This window comes from Equus przewalskii, chromosome 4 (genome assembly GCF_037783145.1).
Source record: "Equus przewalskii isolate Varuska chromosome 4, EquPr2, whole genome shotgun sequence".
In the NCBI taxonomy this organism is placed as follows: domain Eukaryota; kingdom Metazoa; phylum Chordata; class Mammalia; order Perissodactyla; family Equidae; genus Equus; species Equus przewalskii.
Window position 1 is genome coordinate 66,202,462 of NC_091834.1, and position 24,750 is coordinate 66,227,211.

Genomic DNA, 24,750 nt, shown 5'->3' on the forward strand with positions numbered 1-24,750 from the left:
ATTTGATTAACCTTGAAACAATGCAAATCTGTGTTTTCCTGGTTAAATGTTTTAGACTTCACTTACGGCGTTACGGTGAGGTTTTACTACTCTTAGCTGTGCAAAATCAGGGAAGATGTAGCTTTACGAGTGTCTCAGTTTGAGTACCTCTGACAGCTGTGGAATATTACCCTATCTACTTCAACAGGACTGTTAGGAAGACCAAAAGACAGTGACAAAAGCAGGTTGACAAGTAGAAGCCCCACACTATGTAAAGCATCATATTTAGGACAGATCACCTAGTGTCCCTTTCTAAGTAGATTGTCCCAGGTTTAAGAGGAGTGAAGTTTATTGCCAGATCAGAGAAAAGATTTGAGCAGACAACTGGAAGCCTTGACATATTTTTTCTTCCTTAGTAAATTTGGTAGATAAAAATGAGAAGTAACAGCCATTAATAGCAAATGTTTTATAGACCCTAGCAAAAAGAGAATGTTTAAGTCACATCACATTAAACACTAAAAGCCTTATTCACACAACATTATACCCAAGATATTTCAGGCATTTAAGGCAGGAAAAATGCAAATTAAGGTCTCCCTCATCAACTCCTGCTTCCTCCTCTTGAGCATTTATATTCTCAGGAAACTAATCTTAAATGTACCTTAAATGTACATATGTGGAAAGACTTAATATTTACCAAGAAAAATTTTCCAAATTTGTAGAGAGCATCAGAAAGTCAATGAGTATTAAGTCAAATATTGCATTGCTTCAAATTTTCTCCTGATTTTATCAATACTATAAATGTGTTTTTATGTCATAATTGGCAAATGTATAGTCTCATGTAATATTTTAATTTAACATTCTGTATTGTATATTTCCATGCATTGAGAAAGCCCAGTGGTCCTCATTTTTAGTAAGTATTTAGTAATATTAATTTGGAATATTTTAAGCCCTACCTTCAACAAGAAACTTATATTTGAGTTTCTTAAAGCCATCTTAAGTGAGAGAAAGAGAGTAATGGCATCGATGACACATTCTTCTGGTTCTGCCAGACTTCCAATGACAGAGGGAATATTCTTGGTGCCTTTATTTCACTGTTTATGTTTGAGCCCTCCCAAACCAGCAATGCTGTGGACAGTTGGCATGGTGTATTCCCTTTTCTAATACTCTTAACTGGGTTAGACCTAAATTGATTATTTTCAAATAGTACTAAGTCACTTGGAGGAATCTGCAGCTAACTGTTGTTGGAAAAAGACATGAAAAATATCATCAACAGTTAAATGTCGTTTTTATTTATTTCCCAAGAAAAACTCTCAAGGCAGATAGGTTTTGTTGTTTTACCCAAAGAAGAAAATAGCTCTTATATTGTTTTTTGTTAATGAAGCAAGAGTCTCAAGGCCTGGAAATCGGAGACAATGACTATCAGTTTAGGCTTGGGACCACGGGTCTCCCAGTCCTGTTGTCCTGCCAGTGCTTCACCTGTTTTGCAGGTGGTTTAGGTGAGGCTTTCCTCTTGCTTTAGGCCTTTCAATCCCACAGTGCCACCAGACTGCCTCCTGCCTTCTCCAGCCACCCTGTGTCTCAATCCCCACCCCTACTACCTGAGCGCTTTTTCTCGTAGGAATACCAAATTATGAAACTTTAAGAGCCCTCCTTGTCCCTTGCACAAACTTTCTTGCTCTGGTCCCATTCCTTTAGGCTTTGATATGTGAATAAATCCTATAAATGAATGTATATCCATTCGTGATGCTTGAATGTGGTTGTTCCCAGAAACTTTTGCATTTTAAGGCAGAGGAGGGTGCGAACTAATATTGAGTTCCCTTTATGTGCCAGGCACTGGGACAGAAAACTTACACAAATTGTTTAACTTCATTGAACAGCTCTGTGAGGCAAGAATTAGACTCTCTCCCTCTCTTCCTTCCTCACTCCCTTTCACAAACACTTTCTGAGCAACTACCATATATCAGATGTGGATATTACTCTTAAAAAAGAACAAATACCCAGGCCTCAGACGAACAGCAGTACATATATGAGCACGCCTCAACCTAATGATGGATAGTGAAAAAGCCCCTTTTATGATGGCACATACTGTCAATGGTTCTGGTCTGGGGAGGTTTACGTATTTTCTCTTGGTGGAAGAACCCCTTGCCTTGGACAGTGTGGGGCCCAGGAAAACCATGGTGAACAGAACTCAGAGGGAGTTTGGACAACTTGCCAAGGTCACAGAGCTGGTAAACAATGGCTCTGGGATTTGAACACAGGGTCTCGTGGAACTAGGAAGGGAGAGGCTTGGAGCAGGCAGAGATTCTCAAGAACCTCAGCTTTTAATAGCCCATTTGTATCTGGTCCTTGCTTTTCCCTGAAGCTTCTAAGTCTCACAAAATTGGCTAAGCTGGGTTTGCCAGTCATTGAAAATGAGGCTTCCTGGTTACCTGCTGAGAAAATGGTCTCTCAGACACAGCTTTAGGTAAAAAGTTCAGAAATCCACAGATAACCCAGGAGTTGCCACTATCTTTTTCTCCTCTGTTTCTCTTATATGGAAGCCATGCATAATTTATGAAGAGTGCAAAATGAGTATTTTTGGGATAACTACTGAAACAATCTGTGACCCTACACAGACATCTCTGTCCACACCCCCCTCACATATTCCCAGGGCCTGTTCTGGCAGACATATGCTGGGGAAAGGCAGCCACAGAGAACAACGCACACTGCTGATCTGGAGGTTCATCTTCCAGTAGGGCCTCGCAGATGAAGTTCCGGGAGAATGGGGAGAGAATGTACCATGTAGTTTCTGCCTCTGTAATCTCAGGCTTAACCAAATCAGGCAGTGCTGTTTGCACAAGCTTATGCTTTGATATATACAACTTCAAGAGTGTAATTTAAGTCTGAGTTTCATTAGTGAACTTTAGAGTCCCATGTGCAGTGGGATGAGGCTCCTATTGAAGTCTCTGTGGTCCTATAATTCATTAAACACACAAACACACACACAGAGACAGAGAAACAGAGAGACAGAGAGACAAGGAGAGACAGAAAGAGAGAAAGAGAAAGAGACAGAGAGAGAAAGAGAGAGAGAAAGAAACACATCAAGTGCCAGCCTGTGCTGGGCACTCTGTTGGTCATCGTACTATTGTATAGTGAGTTGCTTCTTTGTGGAAGGACTTTCACAGTCTAGCAGGACACAGAAAACACACGCTTCCCAGCTGGGTGACCTTGAAGACTTTCCTTAACTCTTCTGTGTCTCAGTTTTTTAAATCTATAAAATGGACTCATTACAGCCCCTATCTCATTGGGTGGTTGAGAGGATTAAAAAAGATAATCCACGTCTAAAGTTTAGAGTTGTAAGTGCTCAATGAAAGTTACCTGTTAGTGGTATTGACAGGGAAGTCCAGGGTAAGAGAAAGGACACCTCTCCCACATATGGGGGTTCAGGTAAGGAATTTTGAAAGAAATGTTATCCAATGTGGTCCTGTAAAGTTAGTAAGAGGGAGCCAGGCAAAGAAGGGCAGGGGAAAAAGAGTTTAAGCATTGGCAATGTCATTTTCAAAACCCCAAGGCCAACTTCATCATATTATGTACAAGGAAGACCAACAAACTCCCCCCGAAACAAGACCTCAAACAGCAAGTATGCCAGTTATCTATTGCTATGTAAGAAATTACCCCCAAATTCAGCAGCTTAAAACATACTATGTACAAGCAGCCCAGTAACAATAACTGCTCAGCTCCTTGGCTGACGCCCATTCGATGCACATTTAAACTTAAGCTTGAGCTAAATAAGTAATTTTCAGGGAAAAGGTACAGCATTTCATCTTTGACCCTATGCCATCCAAAAACTTATGGGGTGGTGAAGAAGTAGTCAAATAAAGAATTCTAGCAAAATATGACCACTAAATATAAAGAGAACAGAATAGCAGGCAACAATCTTTCATCATTTGGCCTGAATATAGCTCTTTTTACTTTTATTTTTTTTTACCTTGTCAGCTCCTTTTAGTCTCTTCCTTTCCCCTTGTCTATTATTTATTATCTAAGCTCTCACCAAATGATTTATTTATTCAATGAGTGAGTCAAGGGATGCGTTTATCTAACTGCCCCGTACCAAACGAAAACGCCTTGTGCAGTGAGACTTTTCCTACGGAATTCAATTCTCTCTATCATTATTTCCACAGTGATCGGAGAACTGTATCCAAATTCATAAAAGTAAGAAAATAAGAGTTTAAAATGTCTTGCTCTTACACAAAGATAATCACAGGTCAATTCTTTCATGGGGCCAGTGAAACAAATTCTTTCACAAACAGAAAAAATAACTTCTCTAAGGGCCTGAGTCAGGCAACCAGGGGTATATATCATAGATGTCCACTCTTTGGGCACCTTCATTTGATTTTGTGAAAGTTGGGTCATTTCTGAAGCAGCCAGGCTGCCATTTGTCCAGGGTTGGGGTAGTTTTCCTTTTTTGAGGGGTATTATCCAGCGTTAGACTTGAAGAAGCTGAAAGTCCACAGTCAAGCTACAGACGTGAGAACAGGGGCAGCCGTCACAGGGGCACCTAATGACCAGGCCTGAACTGGGCTTTCCCTCCCCATTATCTCGCTCAGGAAAAATAATCTCATTTTCTTCCTCTCCCCTCTTTCATCTTCTACCAAGAAGCTGTCATAAAACCTCACTACATCAATTCTTGCAACTTGCACAGACGATGGCCTTGGGTGACTGCCGCAGCCTCTGGCCAGGGTCCCTGCCTCCTCTCTCTCCCCCTACTGTCTTCAGCAATGTGTCCCAGAACCTCATGGGAGCTTCTTTAAAATATGGATCCTGTTTGGGTAGGTTTGTGGTGGGGTCCTAGAGCCCTTATTCTTATAAGTGCCTTAAATGGCTGCAGTGACTGGTCAGGTTTGGGAAAAACTGCTCTCTAGGCTACTGTAGCTATTCAGTGACATCCTCTACATGGCACCACCCTCTGCCCCAGCCTTTTCTCATAGCCCCACCTCTCCCACCCCACTCAGCCATCTGCAGGCCCCTCACATCTCCAGGCCTTATCACAAGCTCTTCCTCCTACTCCACTGTCCTTACTGATCGCTATTCCTTAGTCAAACGTCAGCTCACTCTGACTTCCTTGACTGCCCTGGCCTTCTCCCGTGAGGTGCTCTCCTCCGGCTTTCCACACACCTTGTGCAAGCTTAGCTAATTGCACCTAACATGTCAGCACGAGGGCAGAGCAGGCAAACATTCTCTGCAAAGGGCCAGACAGTAAATTTGTTGGCTTTGCAGGCCATTTGGTCTCTGTTGTGTCTATGCAGTTCTGCTGTTGTACTGGAGAAGCAGCCATTGACAATGTGTAAATGAGTGGGCATACTGTGTTCCATTAAAACTTTATTTACAAAAACAGGTGGAGGGCCACATTTGACCCAAGGGCCATAGTTTGCTGACTTTTGCTGTAGGGTCTGACAGACTCAGCTTGTATCTGGGCTCCATGTTTAAACGCATTATCTTGGGTAAGCTAGCTAACCTCTCTAAGTCTGCATTTCTTTCTAAAATACACATAATAATAGGGTCACTTCAGTATTAAATGAGATAATACTGAGTACAATACCTGGAATTTGGTAAACACATGATAATATTTACTTAATGTTATTATTATAATTGTGAGTTTACCTATCTGTCTTCCCAACTAAACTTAAAGCTTCTTGAGGTTAGAGACTGCTCTTCACATTTAGAGGTCCAGTTGTCCACTCTTAACTATTTCTCTCTCTTTAATGGGAGAAGTCCCCCGGTGTCAGTTGGGCACATGCTGCCTAGCCAGGGGCTGCACTTCCCAGCCTCTCCTGCAGCCTGGCGCGGCCATGTGACTAGGTTCTGGACGATGGGGTGTGTGAGAGCATGATGTATGCCACTTCTGTGTCAAGTTCCCCCGAGGGATGTGTGTGCCTTCACTTGGCCCTTTTTATTTTATACAGATGGGAGGTGGCAAGAGTGGGAGCAGCCACCTTGGACCTAGAGATTGAAGCTGCTTGTTGAGGATGCTCTAAATGTCCCATCAGTCCTGGCCTACCTCCCTCTGGATTATTATATGAGAGGAAAATACATTTCCATCTTAAGTCACTGAATTTTGAGATTCTTTGTTAGAGCAGCTGAGCTGATACACTGCTTGATTAATCACCAGTCTTTTAAGAAGGGCTGACCCATCCACCCTTCTTGCTGGCTCTCAAATATTCTACCAACATGAGACCATGACCTCTTTGCTCCTTCCTGATCTACTTTCCTTTGTGTTCTTTATCAATTAGGCTTTAAATTCTTGGCTCGGTGATGCTGTCTTCAATTTCTTCCTCTGGAATCTTTGTGTCTCATAATGCTCCCTTTGATTTTCCTCTAGGATTTATTTAGCTCATACCTCTGACCAACGCTCCAGCCACTGCCTTGAGTAGAATCCCCAGGAAATCATACAGAAGCCAGTCTTGACCTCCAGGTGTTTGGCAAGGGCTGGGCTGGGCCACCTCTGTCTTACTCATTCCCCCAAGGCGTGGCATGGAGGGAATTACTTGAATAAACCAATGAATGAATGGTGTGTAGCAATGAATTCCAACCATCCAAAATTATTTTTAAATGCCAGAAGTTTCCTCTTTCCACATCCCAAGTGATTTGGGCTTCTAAATGTTTCCTCTGTGATGAGTTCATTCCATGAGTCCCATTTTATGGCTGAGAAACTTGAGGGAGAGTGAAGCAAAGTGGTAGATATAATTATCCAGAGGGCAAGAGATTGTACTCCAGTCTTAGCAGCACACTGGATTGCACAGGTGTTTACTGACTCACGCTGCCTCCCTATGCAGAAATCTCTATCTAATGTGCTGCGAGAGCAGGCATGTGGGCTGAGTAATTATAAATGCCTTTCAGAAGTATGGAGCTTAAAATAATTTTCTCTTGTAGTTTTTCATAACAAAGTGTTTGTCTTTTTAATTCTTGCAGAAGGCAGTGAGGGCGAAGATCACTGATGTTTTCAGAAGAATGAGCTTGCAAGAGCACCCTACTTTGCTGGCAGGTAAGAGACCCAGATGCTCACCTTGAGCAGGAAGAAAAGGGCATTGAATTGATCAGGACTCTGGGCAACAGCCCGTCTGGCTTGTGCTCATGAACAGGGAAAGGGACCAGAAGAACATTCTGTCTCTTGTGGCCTGATTGCCGTTGGAGAAAAAATTCACCATGGTGAACACAACTCTCTTTTTCTGACAGAATAAATGAGAAGGAACCAGGATTGAGGCTTCTCTTTTCACCGGTTAGCATTTTTAATCTACCAGCCTGCAAGATGTTTGAGGAGCAGAAAATGTAATTTTGTCCAGTTTTCCTAAGCAACAGCCTTTCCTCATATTAAAAAATGATAATAAAGTACTCTAACTCTTAACAATTTCTGGAGTTGACATGAAATTAGCTGAGGTAGAATTTCTGTATTTTATATGCTCCATGAAAAGCAGCCTTTATGCTTAATGGAAGCTTTCTGCTCACTGATAAATCTGGAGAGTGCAGAGCAGGGCGGGGTAGCGAGAGGCAGAGTGAGAGCTTGGATACCGTCTGTGGGCTAACAGAGAGTAGACAAATCTGATCTACAAAACCACTTCAAAGAGAGGGATGAAGCACATGCAGGTTTGAAAGACTGCAGCCACTCAACTCTCAGGTGAATGTGCATTTTCTGCAGCCAGATTAAGGATTCATTTTGTCCTTGACACAGCAGGAAATTCAATCTGCGCCTCCTCACCCTACAGACAACAGCCTGCCATGGGTCGTGCTAAGATTTTATAATAGTACATGCAACAGTCTTCACTAGCAAAATAAACATTTGGGAAATTATATTTCAGAGTTGCTTCTCCCTTTATCCCCTCCATCTCCAACCTGTCATGCAATTCTGGTTCAGTGAAATGCAGCATTTAATATTTTGGAAATAATTTCTAAACAGATGGGGGAAGAGGCAGGAGGGCAGCATTTATTGCTGGCCTTGATGATCTCTCTGCCTTCCTTTCTTTCTCAACAAAACATCTCAAGCAGTCATTGTCTTTCTTTTGAACGAAAAAAAAATCAGACAGCATGAAAGTGTTTTCAGATTTGCTCTTTGTCTTTCTTTGAAATCTTTCTAAGTTGAGGTCTTTCATGTGACATAGGAAGCTCATTTTGAACCTGACCACCAAGGATGTCCTGGAGAGAAGCGAAGGTTAAGGAGGGAGAGGGCAGAGACATCTTTCTGCCCCAAGGAATGAGGTTCAGAACCCTTTGTTTCTGCGGAACCACGAGGGTGATTCTTCACACTTTCTTTATGGAACTACAAATATCTTTCTAGATGAATACACTCCTAATCTAATTAGCTGTAAACAAGCCTCTCAGGTGCCACACTGCCTTACCACTGCCTTACCAGATGATGGCATGAACAGGAGAGGAAGGGGCAGCTGCAAGAAAGATACCCAAGACTGTGGACTCCTTCAAGATGGGCACAGCTGGGATGGGGTGGTGTACCTGCAGGAGTGTTTGCTTTACAGGGGGACAAAGGCAAAGAAACGTTGAGTGGTCTTGTAAGGGGCAGAATGGCCTACAATAAATACTTGTTTTTCTTACAGTACTTACTGTCAATATGATCTTGGTGCAGCAAAGGAACAGCACCAAACACGCTGGGGGGTCCTGAAGGGTCTTGGTTCATAACACGCATTACCACTGTCACACCCCTAGCGAGGCAGCAGTTGAATGTTCACTCTGGAATAGGTGGTCTCACTATGGTTCCTTTTGTTGGAACATGATTTCGCGGAGGGATACAGGGTAGGGTCAGGCGCCAGTGGCCATTGGTTACTCTCTAGTTTCAAAGCCAGTGCCACAGAATCCAAATTCTGAACCTCTGTCTGCTCAACAAGTCAGAGAAAGGTCGCACGCGGTTTCCTTTTTGAAGACGGTTTTCTGGTTCTGCGCCATCTGCTGGTCATTTTGGGAAGGATTCCTTAAGGCAGTTGAGGGAATAACGTGGCATTTGGTGAACCGTAGCCAATAGGCGCCTGCGGGGGTGAGGTAGGTCCCAGGGTAATAAGGACGTAAAGAAATGAGGTTCTAATGGCCGAGGCCATGCTGACGACCAACGAGGCCTCAGATTCCGCGGGGCCTCAAGTCAGAGTAATCAGCGCCGGCCTCTGACAGCTCCCCCAGCTTCCCGCCACTCACCCAGCCTGGAGCCACCGCATGATTTCTGCTGCTCTTCAAGCCCCTCGGACATCCCCGCTTTCTGGTACCCAGTGCTGCCTTGGACTGATTCCAGACTTGGTCTGAAAGGGTTCCAGCGGCTTGTGCCTCTGGGCTCCAAGGCCATTCCTCTATTCTCTGCTCAGGGTGGAGGCTGCGAACTACACTTCCCAGACTCCTCTGCGTCTCCCGGCCAAGGGGCGGCGTAGGAGCGCGATGGGGAAACAGCAGGAGGAGAGGAGGAACTATATGCTGGGTTCCAGCTTAGGTCAGCGTCTCGCAGCAGCTTCCGGCCTCCTTTGGTACTACCAGCTCATCTCTGCACCCTTCAGTGGTCCCAGTAGCAGGTGGTCTTGGCAGTCAGAGAACATGCTGTGCTGAGGTCAGAGCACCAGCTGCACCGCGTTCTCTAGCTTCTGCTAATACCTCGTCTTCCTTTTTGTTCTGGAGCCCTGGAGTCAGTAGCTGCTTCTTGTGATGATTAATCTTTGATGACTTCAGCCACCACTTTTTGTTCCAATACCAATGTCATCAGTTCCACGTATTAAATCCAACACGAATGCAACCAATTCCCTATGTTAAATCCCCGCTGTTGGAATGCTTTTATTTTCCTGACTCCTCCCTGCTAAATGTTAACTTTGATACTGACTAGGAACCTAGTTTAAAAGAGTTCCACCTGCTGAATTAGCCAGAAGGTTGGAGGCTCATTTCCTTTTGTGGTGACATCACTAAAAGGCTCTCAAATAGTTGAACCTATGGGCAGAGTGAGGACTGAGGACATTCACATCATCAGAGTATTCTCAATGGACTCTCTCTTGGGGAAACTCACATATTCCAGTATACTCTAGAAATATGTGAGTTGAGAGACTAGTCCACACTATGCTGATGGCTTCCCCAATTTTCCCTAAAACGGTCTATCTTAGAGTACATCTTTTCTGGCATTTATAGATTTGAAGAATTTTGAAAACTACACTGCAGTACCCTACAACCACTTCTTTCTTTTGTAAATCCTCAAAGTTTGGACGTCAGAGGCAGTGGGAAAACTCTATGACAGTGATTCTCAAAGTATGGTCTGGGGACCCCTGGAATCTTTGAGATCCTCACAGAGGGCTCATGAGATCACTATTTTCATCATAATACTAAGACTTGATCTACCCTTTTCATTTTAATTCACTCATGAGAGTACAATGGAGTTTTCAAGAGGCCCCATACGTGGATATTGAAACAGATTGAAGGCAGAAGCAGATATGGGGATCCAGCTCTCTTCTAGTCAGACATCAAGGAGAATCACAAAAATGGAAAAAAAGGCCATTCTTCTAACTTAATTTTTTTGTTTTGTAAACTAAAGTTATCATTAAAATGTTATTTATGTCAATGTGCTTCCTATTGTTATTTTCAAGTGAGTTAATAAATAATTCATGATGGAGGCTTCTGATCTCTGGGAGTGGTGAGTGGAGGGAGAAGAGACATAATCAGGTGTGATCTTCTGGCTGGGCAGGTGTCCAAGCCTGGATCTCTCTATATTGGGGGTTTTTGTGGGGCTCTTGAGAGGCCCTGCTGGGAACATTTGACTAACCTCCAATGGCAGAGTTGGTGCATTCTCTTCACGCCCCCTATAGTCATTTAAGTTTCATGCTCCAGCCTCTGGTCATGTGGAGGTTAACTCCCACGTTGAGGTCACCTTCCAGGCAGTCCTCTCCAGGGTTTTCAGTGGTCCAGAATGGCTTTCCCTTTTTGGGATTCATGTCCTTGCCCCAGGACACATACTCTTTCTGTCCTGCTGCCTCACCACTCTTATATTACTCACAAGAGTGTCACACACCAGCCCTTTTGACCCCAATCTCTGGAGACACCTATCCAGGCGAGCCCCGCTGCCATACTGACACCAGACATTCCTGGCCTCAACTCTTTTAGACCTTTGAGGTGGGAGTTCAGCTACAGGTTGCAGAAATGATTTTCACTCCCTTCTTTTGCAGGTCCTGCTTGGTCCTTCTAATATTTGACTGTGGAAGGTGGGAATAGTTGGCCTAAATGTCTTGGAGCCTCAGCTGAAACTTAGGTAGAAATAAATAGTCCAATTTTTAATATCCTGTTATAAAATCATCCCAAATTTCTGATGAGATGGCTATCATTATTTATATTCTATAGATGGGGAAATTACAGCTCAGAGAGGATAAGTAAATGTAAGTGGATAAGTCAGGATTTGAACCCAGGTCTGTCTGATTCAAAGTCCAAGATTTATTTTATATAGAGATGGCTTAAAATTCCTCTCTGGGCAATGCTCTTGACTCACGGTGTCAGTTTCATACATGGCTGTTATGCTATCAGTTGGGTGACTATACATACCAGTTTGTATAGGCCAGTCTAGGTTAACACATATTGTCCTCACATAATTATCAGTAGTGATCCCTCTTATCTCAAGTTTGGACAATAGGTTGTAAGTTCACTGTAACCATTGGGGGTTGAGGGTATGGTGCAGAGGGATCAGAAGCACCAGAAGTTTATTGGGGGGCAGACTCTTCCAGTCGAGTTTTCAAAGGCTGGCTTAGACCTTGCAGGGAACATCTGCACTGGGGAGATGAAGTCCAGGCTGGCTCCCAGATGTGAGGATGCCTGGGAACAGCCCTAGGTCAACCCCAGCCTGGTGGGACATCCAGCTGGAGAGGGTAGTTTCTTCAGGAACTGGACATAAAGTCCATGTGGGGGGAAGGTTGTGAGAAAAATACATGTCCACTGTTGATTCCAGAAAACTTCGGAGTTTCTCCATTTCATTCTTCCTCACTGTACCCTTCCAGCTTAGAACGCTTTTACTCTAATGATGACAAGCTGATCTTCTTGACTGCTGTTCCTCCATCTAATCCATCCTGCCTATTGAAACCAGAGTGATTTTTCTAAAATCAAAATCTGACTGCTGCTATTTCTCAGTTTAACAGCCTTCAATGGCTTCCTGTTGCCTTCAGATTAAACTCCTAATTCTCGAATGTGGCTTCAAGTTTCCTTGAGATCCGGCTCCTATGCTCATCTCTAGTCCCTTCTCTTACTTCTACACCTGGTGCTCGGTGAACGTTGGTTCAGCCACAGTAAACTTCTTCTCAGAATGCTGAGCCCTCTCACTGTGATCCTTTGCACGTGTTCTTTTTGCGCCTAGGACACCCTTTCCTAGGTCTGCTAGGGCCGGACTGCCTCCAACTCCTTCTTCCCTCCAGTTTGGGAAGCATGTGAGCATCACAACAGCTCTTGCTCTGAAATTGCCTGTTGCCTGTCTGCATTTCCCCACTAGCCCTGAAGCTCTCTGGGGACCTGGCTTCTTTCCATCTTCTTCACCCCTGTATCATTAGCCCCTGTCACAGGGCTTGGCACACTGTAGGTCCCAGGTCAGTATTTGGTGATATTTTGTTTACACTTGCCACAATTACTAAAAGCCAAACAATCAAAACACGAGACATCTGAGCTCAGCGTAGCTCATGGATGTCTGTTAGGCATGGTGCGCATACCTAGGCTGACTCCCTGTGCAAATGAGGAGAGTCTGTAGATAATAAGTTTTAAAAATTGGGTTTCTTTTTAAAAGGAACATGATCCATAATAGCCAAAAAATGAAATCATGAATCAGCTTAATATCCAGTCATGGGTGAATGGTTTAATAGATTATGGCTCATATATTGAAAAAGATACTATGGAACATTGACAAATATAATGAGTTATAAAGACTAAGTAGCAATGTGCAAAAATGATTATGATTAGTATTAATTGAAAAAAAGGAGAATTGCCAATTGCATACTTGCTGTTCTTGTGACTACATAATGTGTGTGTGTGTGTGTGTGTGAATGTGCATGGGAGTGTGGAGTGCTAGAAAGAGTGGAAAAATATTGAGAAAATTTAAGATGATGGGGTGATTTTTTTTAATCCTCAAAAGCAGTTCTAATATTGACTTTATATCTTCTTTTTCTTCAATAAGAATAATATTAAAAGAATATTTCAAAACCAATCTGATACTCCAAAATGTTAAAATGATTCTTTCTGGATGGTAGTATTAAAGGGAATTTTAACAATTTCCTAATAATTTCTGTATTTGCTTATTTGTCTCCAGTGCATATTTAACATTTATAATTAATTAAAAGCAATACAGAGAATATTCACTCTCTTCCCTTGCTCAGTTTCCACACGTATACTTCCCCATTGATCTTGGGCACGGCTATTTGACTTGCTTTGGCTGATGGGTTGGATGGTGGACATGATGCAGCAAATGTGTTTGTATTGGGGCCTTGCCGCCTTGCACTTCCCCCATAACCATGAAAAAAACACGCTCTGGATAGATTGTCCAACCAAGAAAAAGGAGACACATGGAGCAGACCCGGACCCAACCTTCAGCTTGGAGCTAAGACCAACAGAGCCCAGCCTAGAACAGCTGACCTCAGACAACCCACAAATGTGTGAGTGAGAAGAAATGATGATTGTTTTAAGTCACTGAGATATGAGGTGGTTTGTACAGCATTATTTTGACAATAACTTGGTGGTAAAGCTTGATTTTCAATGTCAACTTTTGAAGCAAAATCTCTCTTTTTTTATTCTTCTTGTCCCATCTTCCATTCTTATCAAATGGGATCCCACAGAAGTGGCTGAGGCTTAGAGTGACTGGGCTAATGTTTATCTTACAGGGGAATGTTAACCTGAAGAGACATTTTAAGAACCCTAGAACATCAAAGGCTTGAAATAGATGATAAAATGACAAAGAAACTGCAGTGTTGCCCCTACCATCAATAGCGTTATTAACGTATTGAGACCCACAAATCCCAATTACCATTATGGCCGAGTTGAGTTCCTCATTGGCCCTACATTATTGCCATTCTCATCATCATTTCTCAAAACTACTTATTTACCACCAAAATGTCACAAGGGTGGGGTGGGAAATAACCCAAACCCAACCAACAAATACTGATCTGCAGTATTTCAATCAGTTCATTGTTGCAAATAGCAGATAAAAATTGTTACAACCCAACTTCCAGTGGTCAGGACTGCAGGCTGGGGCTGACTGCTGGGCTTTCGGGAGTGATTTTTTTAATGGGTCTTCTCTGTGGGTCTTTCTCTTCTGCAGAAACTTAGCACAATGCAGAGTGAGCTGCCGGATCCAGTGAGAGCACGTGAGAGGCTGTCCTCTCAGGGAGAACCTGAAAGTGGGAGGCACCCCTCACCTCAGCCCCCAGAGGCCCTGGAGTGGGATTGGAAGGACAAGCACAAGGACATCGACCAGCCTGGCTAACTGCCACCACTGCCTTCTGTGAGCTGTGTGTCAATCTACTTTTGTCTGGTTTGAATCCAGCATACAGTTCCAAAGCACTTTCACAGCCCTTAGCTCATCGAAGCACATGATCTTGCCTGAGATTTTTCCTATCATCACTTTCCGGGTTTCTGGTTAGGTGGCTTGTTCAAGATGACACTGATAGGAAGTGAGTCTGCCCCCTGTTAGCTGTGTGACCTTAGGCAGTCTACTTAACCTCTCTGAGTACCTTGTCTGTAAACTGAGGCTAGGTTGTAACAATACCTACCTCAGAGGGCTTTTACAAAGATTAAATAAAGCAATGTTTTGGTTTTCTTTGGTTGGTTTCCTTAGCTTTTGCTTAAAACAACAAAAAAATTCCCCAAATCTTGTATTATGATATTTGGTAGATAGATAATACAAATTCATTGAAGAAAAATTAGGAAAAAAGTTACCAGAGTTCTACACCCAAAGATACTAGTATTAACATAACTGATCTACAACTTTCTGATTATTTTCTTTGTTTGCACACACAGAGACACGTTTCACAAAAACTGGTCATACATACTATTTTGCAACTTGTTTTTGCCCCCTAACAAATTTTTATAAACATATTTTCTTGCTAAGAGATGGGTCTACAATATGTGTATTAATGGTTGCATAATATTTCATTTTATGGATGTAATATATTTTTACATATCTAATCTCCCACTTTTTGATTTTTAATTTCTTTTTCTTTTTAATTTTACTTTTCCTTTTTCTCCCCAAAGCCCCCCAGTACATAGCTGTGCATTTTCAGTTGTGGGTCCTTCTAGTGTGGCATGTGGGATGCCACCTCAGCATGGCTTGATGAGCAGTGCTGTGTCTGCGCCCAGGATTCGAACCAGCGAAACCCTGGGCCATTGAAGCAGAGCACACAAACTTAACCACTTGGCTACGGGGCCAGCCCCTGATTTTTAATTTCTTTTCTCATTTTTGCTCTTATAAAGAACTCTTTGATGAATACTCATGTACATAGATTCTTGAGCAAATGACTGATCAGTTTTAAAGGTAAATTTCCAGATGCAAAATTAATGGTTAAAATCACAAACATTTTCATGTCACTTTATACATATTGTCAAATTGCCTTTTGGAGAAATTCTATCAACTTAAATTCTCATCGGTGGTGAATGAACATGTCCATTTCACCATATTCTTGCTAAAATTGGACCTTTATTACTTTTTAAACTTTGTGTATTTGACAGATGATAAGTGATATTGCATTGTTGTTTTAATTTGTGTTTCTTTGATTACTACTGAAGATGAACTGTTTTTATATTTATTTATCTTGTTCTTGATCATTAAAAAATTAAATTGTTTTTTATTGATATACAGGAACTCTGTTATTAGAGAAGTTAAATCTTGCCTTACATATTATAAATACTGTTCAAATTTTTCATTTGTCTTTTAATTTTATGAATTTTTTGACATTGCGTACATTTGAAAATTTTATGTACTTGAATCTAGTAACAATGTTTTTTCGCCTTCCTCTTATCATATCACTCTCAGAGAGACTGGAATACTTCTTAAAATGATTTTTTTTCAGGAAGGCATTTGTATCTGATGTTTTCTGAATCTTTGAATGACTGAGAATAAGTTTCTGTGACCGTCATGTAAGAACACTATCTTGGCAGTTAGAGCGTTTTTGATGCATAATCCTCAAAATGCTGTAGAGGCTGTTCCACTGTTTTCTGAAATTTAGCGTTGAGAGATAAGTCTGATGCCAAAAGGATTTTTCATCCTAGTATGTATTCTGATTGTTTCTTGGGTAGAAGGATTGCAAGATGTTTCTTTACATTTGGAATAAAAAGAAAAGGTGAGACATGATGAGGAGAGAGTCTACCGCCATGCACTGCATAACGACGTTTGGGTCAACGACAGACCGCATATACAACGGTGCTCCCATAAGATTAGTACCACATAGCCTAGATGTGTAGTAGGCTGTACCATCTAGGTTTGTGTAAGTACACTCTATGATGTTTGTACAACAATGAAATCTCCTAACGATGCATTTCTCAGAATATATCTCCATCGTTAAGCAATGCGTGACTGTATTTTGTACTTTGGCTTGATGCTCATTGGGGGTTTTGGACTGAAGACAAGAATTTCCTCAAGTCAAGAAAATTATCTTTTCCTATTTATTTGGTCATCACTTCCTCTCTGCCTGATGTGTCTTCTGGGTTTCCTATTCAATCTCAAAGCACTTATCCTGCGTGCCTCTCATCTGAGTTCCGGAATTTCCACAGCTGGTTTGCTCATCTTGTTTTTTGCATTGTCCAACCTGCTAGTCAGTATTGCCATTGCATTTTTACATCAGGTAATTATTGTTCTTTCACCTAAAAGTAGTCTTCCCGGATCTCAGATTGTTCCTTTTTCACGGGTGCAATCTCCTCTCAATTATCGTTAATTTTATATTTTACAAAATGTCACTCTCCTACGGCAAGTTTTTGTCAAAAGAGCACTCTTTTTTTGAGATCCTGAGCATTTTCTACGTCTCCAGATGCTTCCTGGCTTGCTCATCCTTACAAGGGGAGGTCTTTGTCTGCCCAGTTTTGTGACTTGGGAGAGGTTCCCTCAGAGTTTAGGTTCATGTCTGATTTCTTTCGTCTGAGAAGAAGAGGTCAAGGGAGAATTTATAATTTCTGTAGTTTAATTTCTCTGGATTAGAGTGTCATTTTTCTAGGAGAGGGAAGAGGGAACCACACGCAGAGGTGGCCCTGTGACAAGGGCTTCCCCATGTGCCAAGGTTTCCTTTCTGCTGGGCAGGGGGACCACGCCCTTCTCTAATGGACGAGATGGCTCTTGCTAGGAATGTGCTGTAGCGTTGCCCTCACATTTCTTACCTCATTGTTTGAAGTGAACTGAACTGAAATGGCTGTGGATGTGCGTTTTATGGCATATTTTGCTGAGGAGGGAAATTTGCACCTGTTTGGAGTTGGCATCACATTTAGAGAGAGCAAGGGGGGAACAAACACAAAGTCCAGCACATCCGGGATGATTACTGCCAAAATTACTTACCAAAGACATCTGCGAAGCTGTGATCCATTCAGGAGAGATGTGAAAATGAGCCCCAGCTGAGTCTCCCAGCAAAATGATTCCCCTGGGCTGTGAACCTAGGTGGCACAATTTATTCACATTATTTAGGCACTCAAGTAGTTTGGAGCCTCCAGATTGGATAGTTAGGAGAGCGTATACCCTGGTGTGAGGTTCTGTGCACAGAGCATCGTAATAGTGATGCATTGCCATTTTTTTGCGTGTTGGAGAGTGAGGGGCATAGCATTTAGGAGCTGAATGAGATTTCTAGGCCATTGAAACTGCTAGCTAAGCTATACAGTTGCAGGTGTGTTTCCTAGCTCAGCATAAAGCAAACTGTCCTGCAACATCCTGAGTGAATGACAGATGAATACATGAATCAAAAGTTTATCTGAACTCAGAAATATGCCCTAAATTCTGGTTCTGGAAATTGCTTTCTTGGAAAACACACCAATTTCTGCTACAATTCACTTTCAAGATTAGTGATCTCATGGAACAATTTTGATTTTTCAAGGATGTTTTGGTCTTTTAAAGCTCTTAATCCATATACGCAAAAGCACTGGATGGACAATTCTGGCTAATTAATGGGGAGATGGAGAAAGAAAGGTCTCCGTGCAGCCCTGTATGTTTGGAGGTTAAGAGTCAATCTGATTCTGCGGCCCATCTACACAAGTCATTCATCCTTGGGTGATGCATGTGCTCTTCCAAATCCCTAAAGATCCTGGAAGAATCAAGCAATGCCTCCCAGAATCAGAGAGGGGAGCCTCCTTCTCGTACCTCCAAACCCCGCAAATCATGCTGGAGGATGGCCCAGCCTCGCTCCAGTGGCTCCTTATCTTGGACCTCTGTGACAGCTAGCACTTGGCCACAGACATAGGGACTGAGAAGGCCCAGGGCATCAAGGAGGGAGTGGGATATGGGGAATCCAACAGGCTTCCCACAGTGACCTCAGAGCCTCATACCAGTATTTCACTTAGATCTGAGTTAATTTATTCATTAGTTTATTTGTTCGTTCTTTCATTCATCCAACAAGCATTTCTAAACTGCATAACTATGTGGTGGGTCTTTACATTTTCTACCCTCTTCCTGCCCCCTTGAGAGCTTAAAGAAATTAGACTTTAAGTTGATTGAGGGCAATCACATCATGAAAACTCAGAGACAAGTATAGTCCTTGGTGCATAGGAGGAATAGGCATTCAGGAAGTATCTGTTGAATGAATGAATGAATGAAATGCTTCTAAATGTTAGGGAAAAGCATTGCCTAGATATAAAACAGTGATAGGGTCTTGTTTGAGACTCTTTGGGCATCTCAGGAGTGTGTTTTCAGTAAGATGTGGGTGGTAATAGGTTTCTCCTAACATTACTGGTAGCCCAGATGTCTGTGGCATTTGGGCATTTAGAATACACAGTTTTCGCTCAGCTATTTTTGGGAACTCCCAATGGCTATAGGTTGGAGGTCTCCCTCAAGTCACCCAGATATGAGTCTCTAGCCCAGCTGACCTGGGGACTCTGTCAGTAAGCCCAGATGCCGGACTTTGTAGTATGTTGAGAAGGATATGAAGAAGATTAAAAATAGTCACCTCTCCTTGTGTTCTTATTTGGAGAAGTGCTGGATTTCAGCTACCCTGTTATCTATCCTGCAGCATTTTCTAACATTATCGCTGAAGTTTCCAATCCCCAAATAAAGGAGTCAATTAAATTCAGTTTTGCTTTTTCTAGATTCTGCCTCCTTTGTCTATAGTCTTTTTCATGTCTTTTTCTGATTTGTCATGAAAATAAATATAAATTGTCAACTTTAAGTTGTAGCATCAGGCACTTCCTCAGTTGGGTGGTCTGTTCCCTTCAATTTGACTCAGACTAGAAAAAATATTCTGTTGTAATATGCACATTGATTTTTCCAGTTCATACCTTCACAGAATTTCTTCTCATATGGAATTCCATCTTTTGGATCAACACCCTTTAAAAGAGAAATGATAACATTAGCAGTTTATTGTTAAATTTATGAGACACGTATGCTAAATCCTTCCCAAATGGCTTTAAAAGTACAAAGGCAAATCAGTAGATAGAACCCTTTAAAGTCTCTTGAGCCCTTAATCCAACATAGCAACACTGTGTGAATGAGTTGGGCTTTAAGGAACGGGGGCAGGAATAGGGAGAGATCCAGAAACTGGTTTATCTTGTTCAGAAGGTTGCAGAGCAGGAGCGCTGCGAGGGACACTCCCAGGAAGCATTGCAGGCCCAGTGACTGGGCACAAGGTCAGAGTGGGTTCGGGAGGCTCTGAGCTGGAGCTCTAAGTGTCCTGACCTCTCCAGTGCCTAAGGATGATGCTTCTAGAGCAGCAACTTTCAACAGGGCTGATTTTGCCCCCAACCCCACCCCAAGGGATATTTGGCAATGTCTGGAGACGTTGTTGGTTGTTACAACACAGGGAGGGGGAGCTACTTGTATCTAGTGGGTAGATGCCAGGGATGCTGCTGAACATCCTACAATTTACAAGACAGCCCAACAGTAAAGAATTATCCCACCCAAAGGTCAATACGCTGAGACTGAGAACCCTGGAAGTGAGGTTGGGCCTGTGATTTGGACTGAGTGAACACAGCTGAGGGGACTTTCTAACACTTAAAGTTAGTGCTGCCCATTAGTCTAGTGACCAGTCCTTGGAAGGTTCAAGCAGAGTCTGGATAACTTTAAGGGAAAGCTTTAAAAAAATATATACATATATACATGTATATATACGCGTTCACTCTCGTGGTCTCGGGGCTCCCAGTGCACACTAAAACATTAAAGATGCTGAGAAATCCAGAAGTAAAGAAAACTGTTCAGGTTTATTGACCGAGTGCTCCCTAAACTTGACTATAGAACCCCTCCCCCCATACCTATTCACCTCACACTCAACACTGGGTTTCTGTGGACCCAGTTTGGGAAACATTGGACTTGATGATTATAAAGTCCCTTCTGAGTTTATGATTTTGTGATTCTGTGAGTCATTTTTCCTCTGTGGAAGGGGATAGGTATGAAGGTCATGTGCCTTTCTGTCGTTACTGATGATGCACTGGGTCTTGGCTCCCTGAGCTCCTGGTGGATTTCCATTGGTCTAGCACAGTCTCTTATTGGCCTTCCTCATGTGGGGTGGCATATCACGTGAGAGGCAGGGATGGGGCCATGGAACAAAGACAGCAGCCTCACACATTGCTCAACACCCTTTGTCCTCCAACATGACAACTAAGCTTGAATTTATCAGAACAAGACCCGCCTTGGTGGTCTTGACACCATAAGATCTAGGGGAGATGTCCTCTCCTCCTCATGAAAAGGCAGCGTGACTGATGATAAACTGGATGAGATGGACTGAGGTACAATTTGTCCTGCTCCCCACATCCAAGAAGCCATGGACCATCAGTGTCCTGGAGAGAGGGAAATATTTATGGAAACTTTCTCCTTTTCATCCAAGAAGATAAATGAGGCAACTATCCAGAGGCAATTTATTTTGAAGCTGAGGAATCCTAAACTTCAGGGATCCTCGTTTGCTCAGTCTTTATTTGTGTGAGTGCTGGGAGAGGCTGGGAGCTACAGAGTATTCCAGGTGGAGAGGAGAAGCCTGGTTGCACCTGGGACATGTTTCCACGTAAGCACTCTTGGAAAATCAGAAAAGAGACCTCAAAAGAAAGGGACCTGAATTTCTAAGTCTCCAGTAATTTGTTAGGATTTCTTTTATTGTTCTAATTAATTATTTACTTTCATACTTGATTTTGTACTTGTAATTTGGTATTCTGTTTCTTCGTGAGGACCCTTCAAATCATATAAGCTCAAGACCCCACACAACTTGGGTCTGCTGCCATTGCTGTCCTCAGATAAGCAGTTGGTTGGCTTTCCTCTTTCCTTTCCTTTTCTCTACCTGGAAGCTGCAAATCCAGTATTCAGAGGGAACCAGGGCACCAGCATTGGATGCCTTGAGGTGTAGGTAGTGGGGTAACCACAGGGTAATTCCACTCTGCCTAACTAACCTTATGAAACAGGGAAAAAATGGCTGCAGTGAAATAATGACAGCACATGGCTGGCCCCAACAGCTGTTTGGGTTGCTGTAAAACTTTGCTAACACCACTCTCTGTTTAATTTCACACTGTTCAAAACAGAATAAAGGGATTACATGTGGGTGACCTTAAGCAAGGCTTAAAGGGGCTGTGACAGAGAAAGCCTCAACTCTCATTATGTCATTGACACTCTTCATGTGTGATCAGAATTCTATACCCCTCTTATAAACAGCAGAAAAAGAGTTGCTTTGGTCTGTCATCTTCTTCCTTAGGTCTGACTAAAGCAAATAGGCGGTGGGCTTTTAAGAAGGGTGTAAACTAAGAGCACAGGCTTCAATTGAATGTAGTTGCTTACCCAAATGCCGTTACAGTTGGAATCCTGATGTATATCCCAGTTGTCTGGCCTAAGAAGAAAACATCGACATTGGTCTTTGACATATACTTGTCACTTAGTGAATGCTAGCTTCATGAATGAACGGATGAGTGCTACACGAAATGTCTTTGATAGACAACAGGTTCTTCAAGGAAGAGTGCCACCCACACTCTGCTTGGCTTCTTTGCCATTCTCTTGGTTTTGGATATTTGCTGGAACCTGTGGACCAAATCCAATCTTTTCATGATTGACTCTATCCACGGACTGTATTGTTGCAGAATGGTGCTGATGAGCGAAATGAGCAAATCTGTGGTCTACTTTATTTAGATAGGTGGAGCCATTAAAATTATGCCTCTAAACCCTGAACATCTGGTTAATTTAATGCTTTGGCACTGTCATCTCAGCTGTCATCTTCACCTAAGATGAAGGTTGGCATATGTATTTTTTGAAGTCAGAGATGTGATTGGCTGAACATCAGCCCAGGACTAAAATGTGACATGTACTCCACTGACAGTAGCCCTCTCCTTACTCCTGATGGGAGAGGCTGATATTCTGGGCTCAGCCTTGCACATAGAACTCATGCAGGCGGCTGGATAAACATCCACAATAACCCGTTTGCTTGCTTGTTTCTCCCACTAGACTGTAAGCTCCACAAGAGGAGACTTACTTCTATTTTGTTTACCGCCCAACTTGATGCAGAGTGCTTGGCAATTAGTAGGTGCTCAATGAACATTTCTTGGATGAATGAATGAATGAATGCTGTTCTTTTTTCACTGAGCTTTGCTTTAGTTGAGACATGGAGGTCCTTCGTCTCTGTAAGCATGGCTTCCCCCTAGGCTGGGGGAAGGAATTATGCCTCCTGCCTCCTTTTCAGAAGGTAATTTTCCAATCAGTGACCAGCAGAGACAGTTACCTTCTGCCCGGGTATGCCATCCCGTTGCTGTCATTACAGTCTCTCCCTCGCCAGTGGTAGCCCCGCAGTGTCTGAAATTGAAGAGCACACATAGGAAGGGTTAGTTCTGCCTTGATATTACCCACGATGAAGGTCAATCAGAGCTGCCTGGGGGTATTGACATCTGCAGTTCTTAATTCACACACAGTCTAGGAACACTAGAGATCACAAAGAAAATTAAAATTAATATGATCAAACATGCTGTGTGAGGTGCAACATAATATAGTACCAGGGCCAGTAACAGGTAGTAGTGTGTGTGTATGTAAATATGTGTGTGTAGGTGATGTTGGGGTTTCTGCCTGTAGGTGGGTGTATGGAGGTTTATGTGCATGAATGTGTATGCATGTGGGCATTGGTGGACTTATATGTGTGGTTATATGAGTGCATGTTGTACATCTGTGTGCACGCACACATACGTGTGTTCGTATATGTGTCTAAATGCACTTCCACAAACAGCAGGGCCATCTAACTCCCTGAACTTTCTCTACTAATCATCAGTCTTCTTAGGCTCCAAAATAACTGGGTTATTTGGTCAAACGATGAATCATTTTACTGATAATTAAAAAAATCTCTAGCCAAACTGGTTAATTAGTGTACATTTATTATATGTTTGACCTGCCTGATTTGACAGAATCAAGGGCCATGATAATGTCAAACGATGTTTTTGTCTCCCCCATTCCCACATGGAATATCTGCAGTGCCAGCAACTTTGAGGAGTTTGTGACATCTGTTACTTGCTTGTTTCCTTTCGGAGAGAACATCCCAGCATCCTAACTGCTCTAAATCAAACGTGCACACACGCACGAACACACACATACACATACACTTTAAAACAGTAAGTTAAAGGAGGTTTTGGAATTTCAAAAATAATTCAAAGCAGTTTTCAAGATAACCGAAATCCTCATGGAGAATTCCAGCTGGGAATGGCTTCAGGAAACAGAGAGTCTAGGCCTAAGATCCATGTGGATGCTCCATGTATTATTAAGATGCCAAAAAGTCCATAAAAATCCTGAAATGGTGTATTATCAAATTAATAATACATTAAAATGGAATTCAATCTTGTCTTATTAAAGGAAAGACATTTGTAGGAAGTGATGCAATATCTAGTGAACATTCGGTTACTCTTAATACTTACGGGGAAGACACTGTATTTGTCTGAATCTACATCTTTGAATGGCACAGAATTTTTTATAGCTCTAGAAAAAAGAAAACAAAACACCTGGTGAGCCAAGAAAAAAAAAACTCCTGTGTTTGTGAAAATAGAGACATTTTCAGATACGGCTGTGTTGAGTTTACGTGACAGAAGCTTTTTCTAAAAATAAAATTAAGGGCCTCCATGGTACGTAAGAGTGCCAGTCAAACTTTGCCAATCTCTGCTCTCCACCCAACAGAACTATTTTCTCTCTGATGTTTAACTTGGCCTGTATGGGGAAGTAAAATAACTGAATTGAAGTTTAGAGGGCATGGGATATTGATGTTGGGATCCCGAGGAAAGAAGGAGACTGTAGTTTTGCTCCAGTCTGGTCCAGTCAATGAGCTCAGCACTACAGATTGAATTTGCACTGTTTTACACATTCTGTAATGGGAGTCTTTTCTTAAAATTCTCCTCTTTTAAGTCACTTACTCTGAGAATCTTGAGGCGTTTAGTTATCATTAGCTGCCAGCTTTCACTCCCATTCATGAGCCTGGGAAACTAAGGACTCTGATGTGATTGATGACCAAGCAAATTCGTGCCAAATCTGTGGACACCTTCCCTGGGTGAACGTTTCCCTGTGTCCTTACCACCACACTCTTCCCAGCCCCTAAATGGTGAACTCCATTTGGAGGGTGAGGCTATCCTTGGAGCTTAGAGGGCAGAGAGAGAAACATGACCCTTTATAGGATTTACTAAATGGTCTTCTGA

At 42.4% G+C, this 24,750-nt stretch overlaps 1 protein-coding gene across 1 annotated transcript in view; it reads right to left on the reverse strand.

Moving 5' to 3' along the window:
- The window catches only part of AOAH (acyloxyacyl hydrolase), a 180,420-nt gene that overhangs the window by 77,073 nt on the left and 78,597 nt on the right, over positions 1 to 24,750 (reverse strand). The window contains exons 7-11 of the mRNA XM_070616264.1: positions 23,983 to 24,043; positions 22,809 to 22,879; positions 21,878 to 21,926; positions 19,402 to 19,450; positions 17,480 to 17,574 (exon numbers count right to left, since the gene is read on the reverse strand). Of these exons, the coding sequence (XP_070472365.1) occupies positions 17,480 to 17,574; positions 19,402 to 19,450; positions 21,878 to 21,926; positions 22,809 to 22,879; positions 23,983 to 24,043 (325 nt within the window). The remainder of the gene's footprint in view (positions 1 to 17,479; positions 17,575 to 19,401; positions 19,451 to 21,877; positions 21,927 to 22,808; positions 22,880 to 23,982; positions 24,044 to 24,750) is intronic.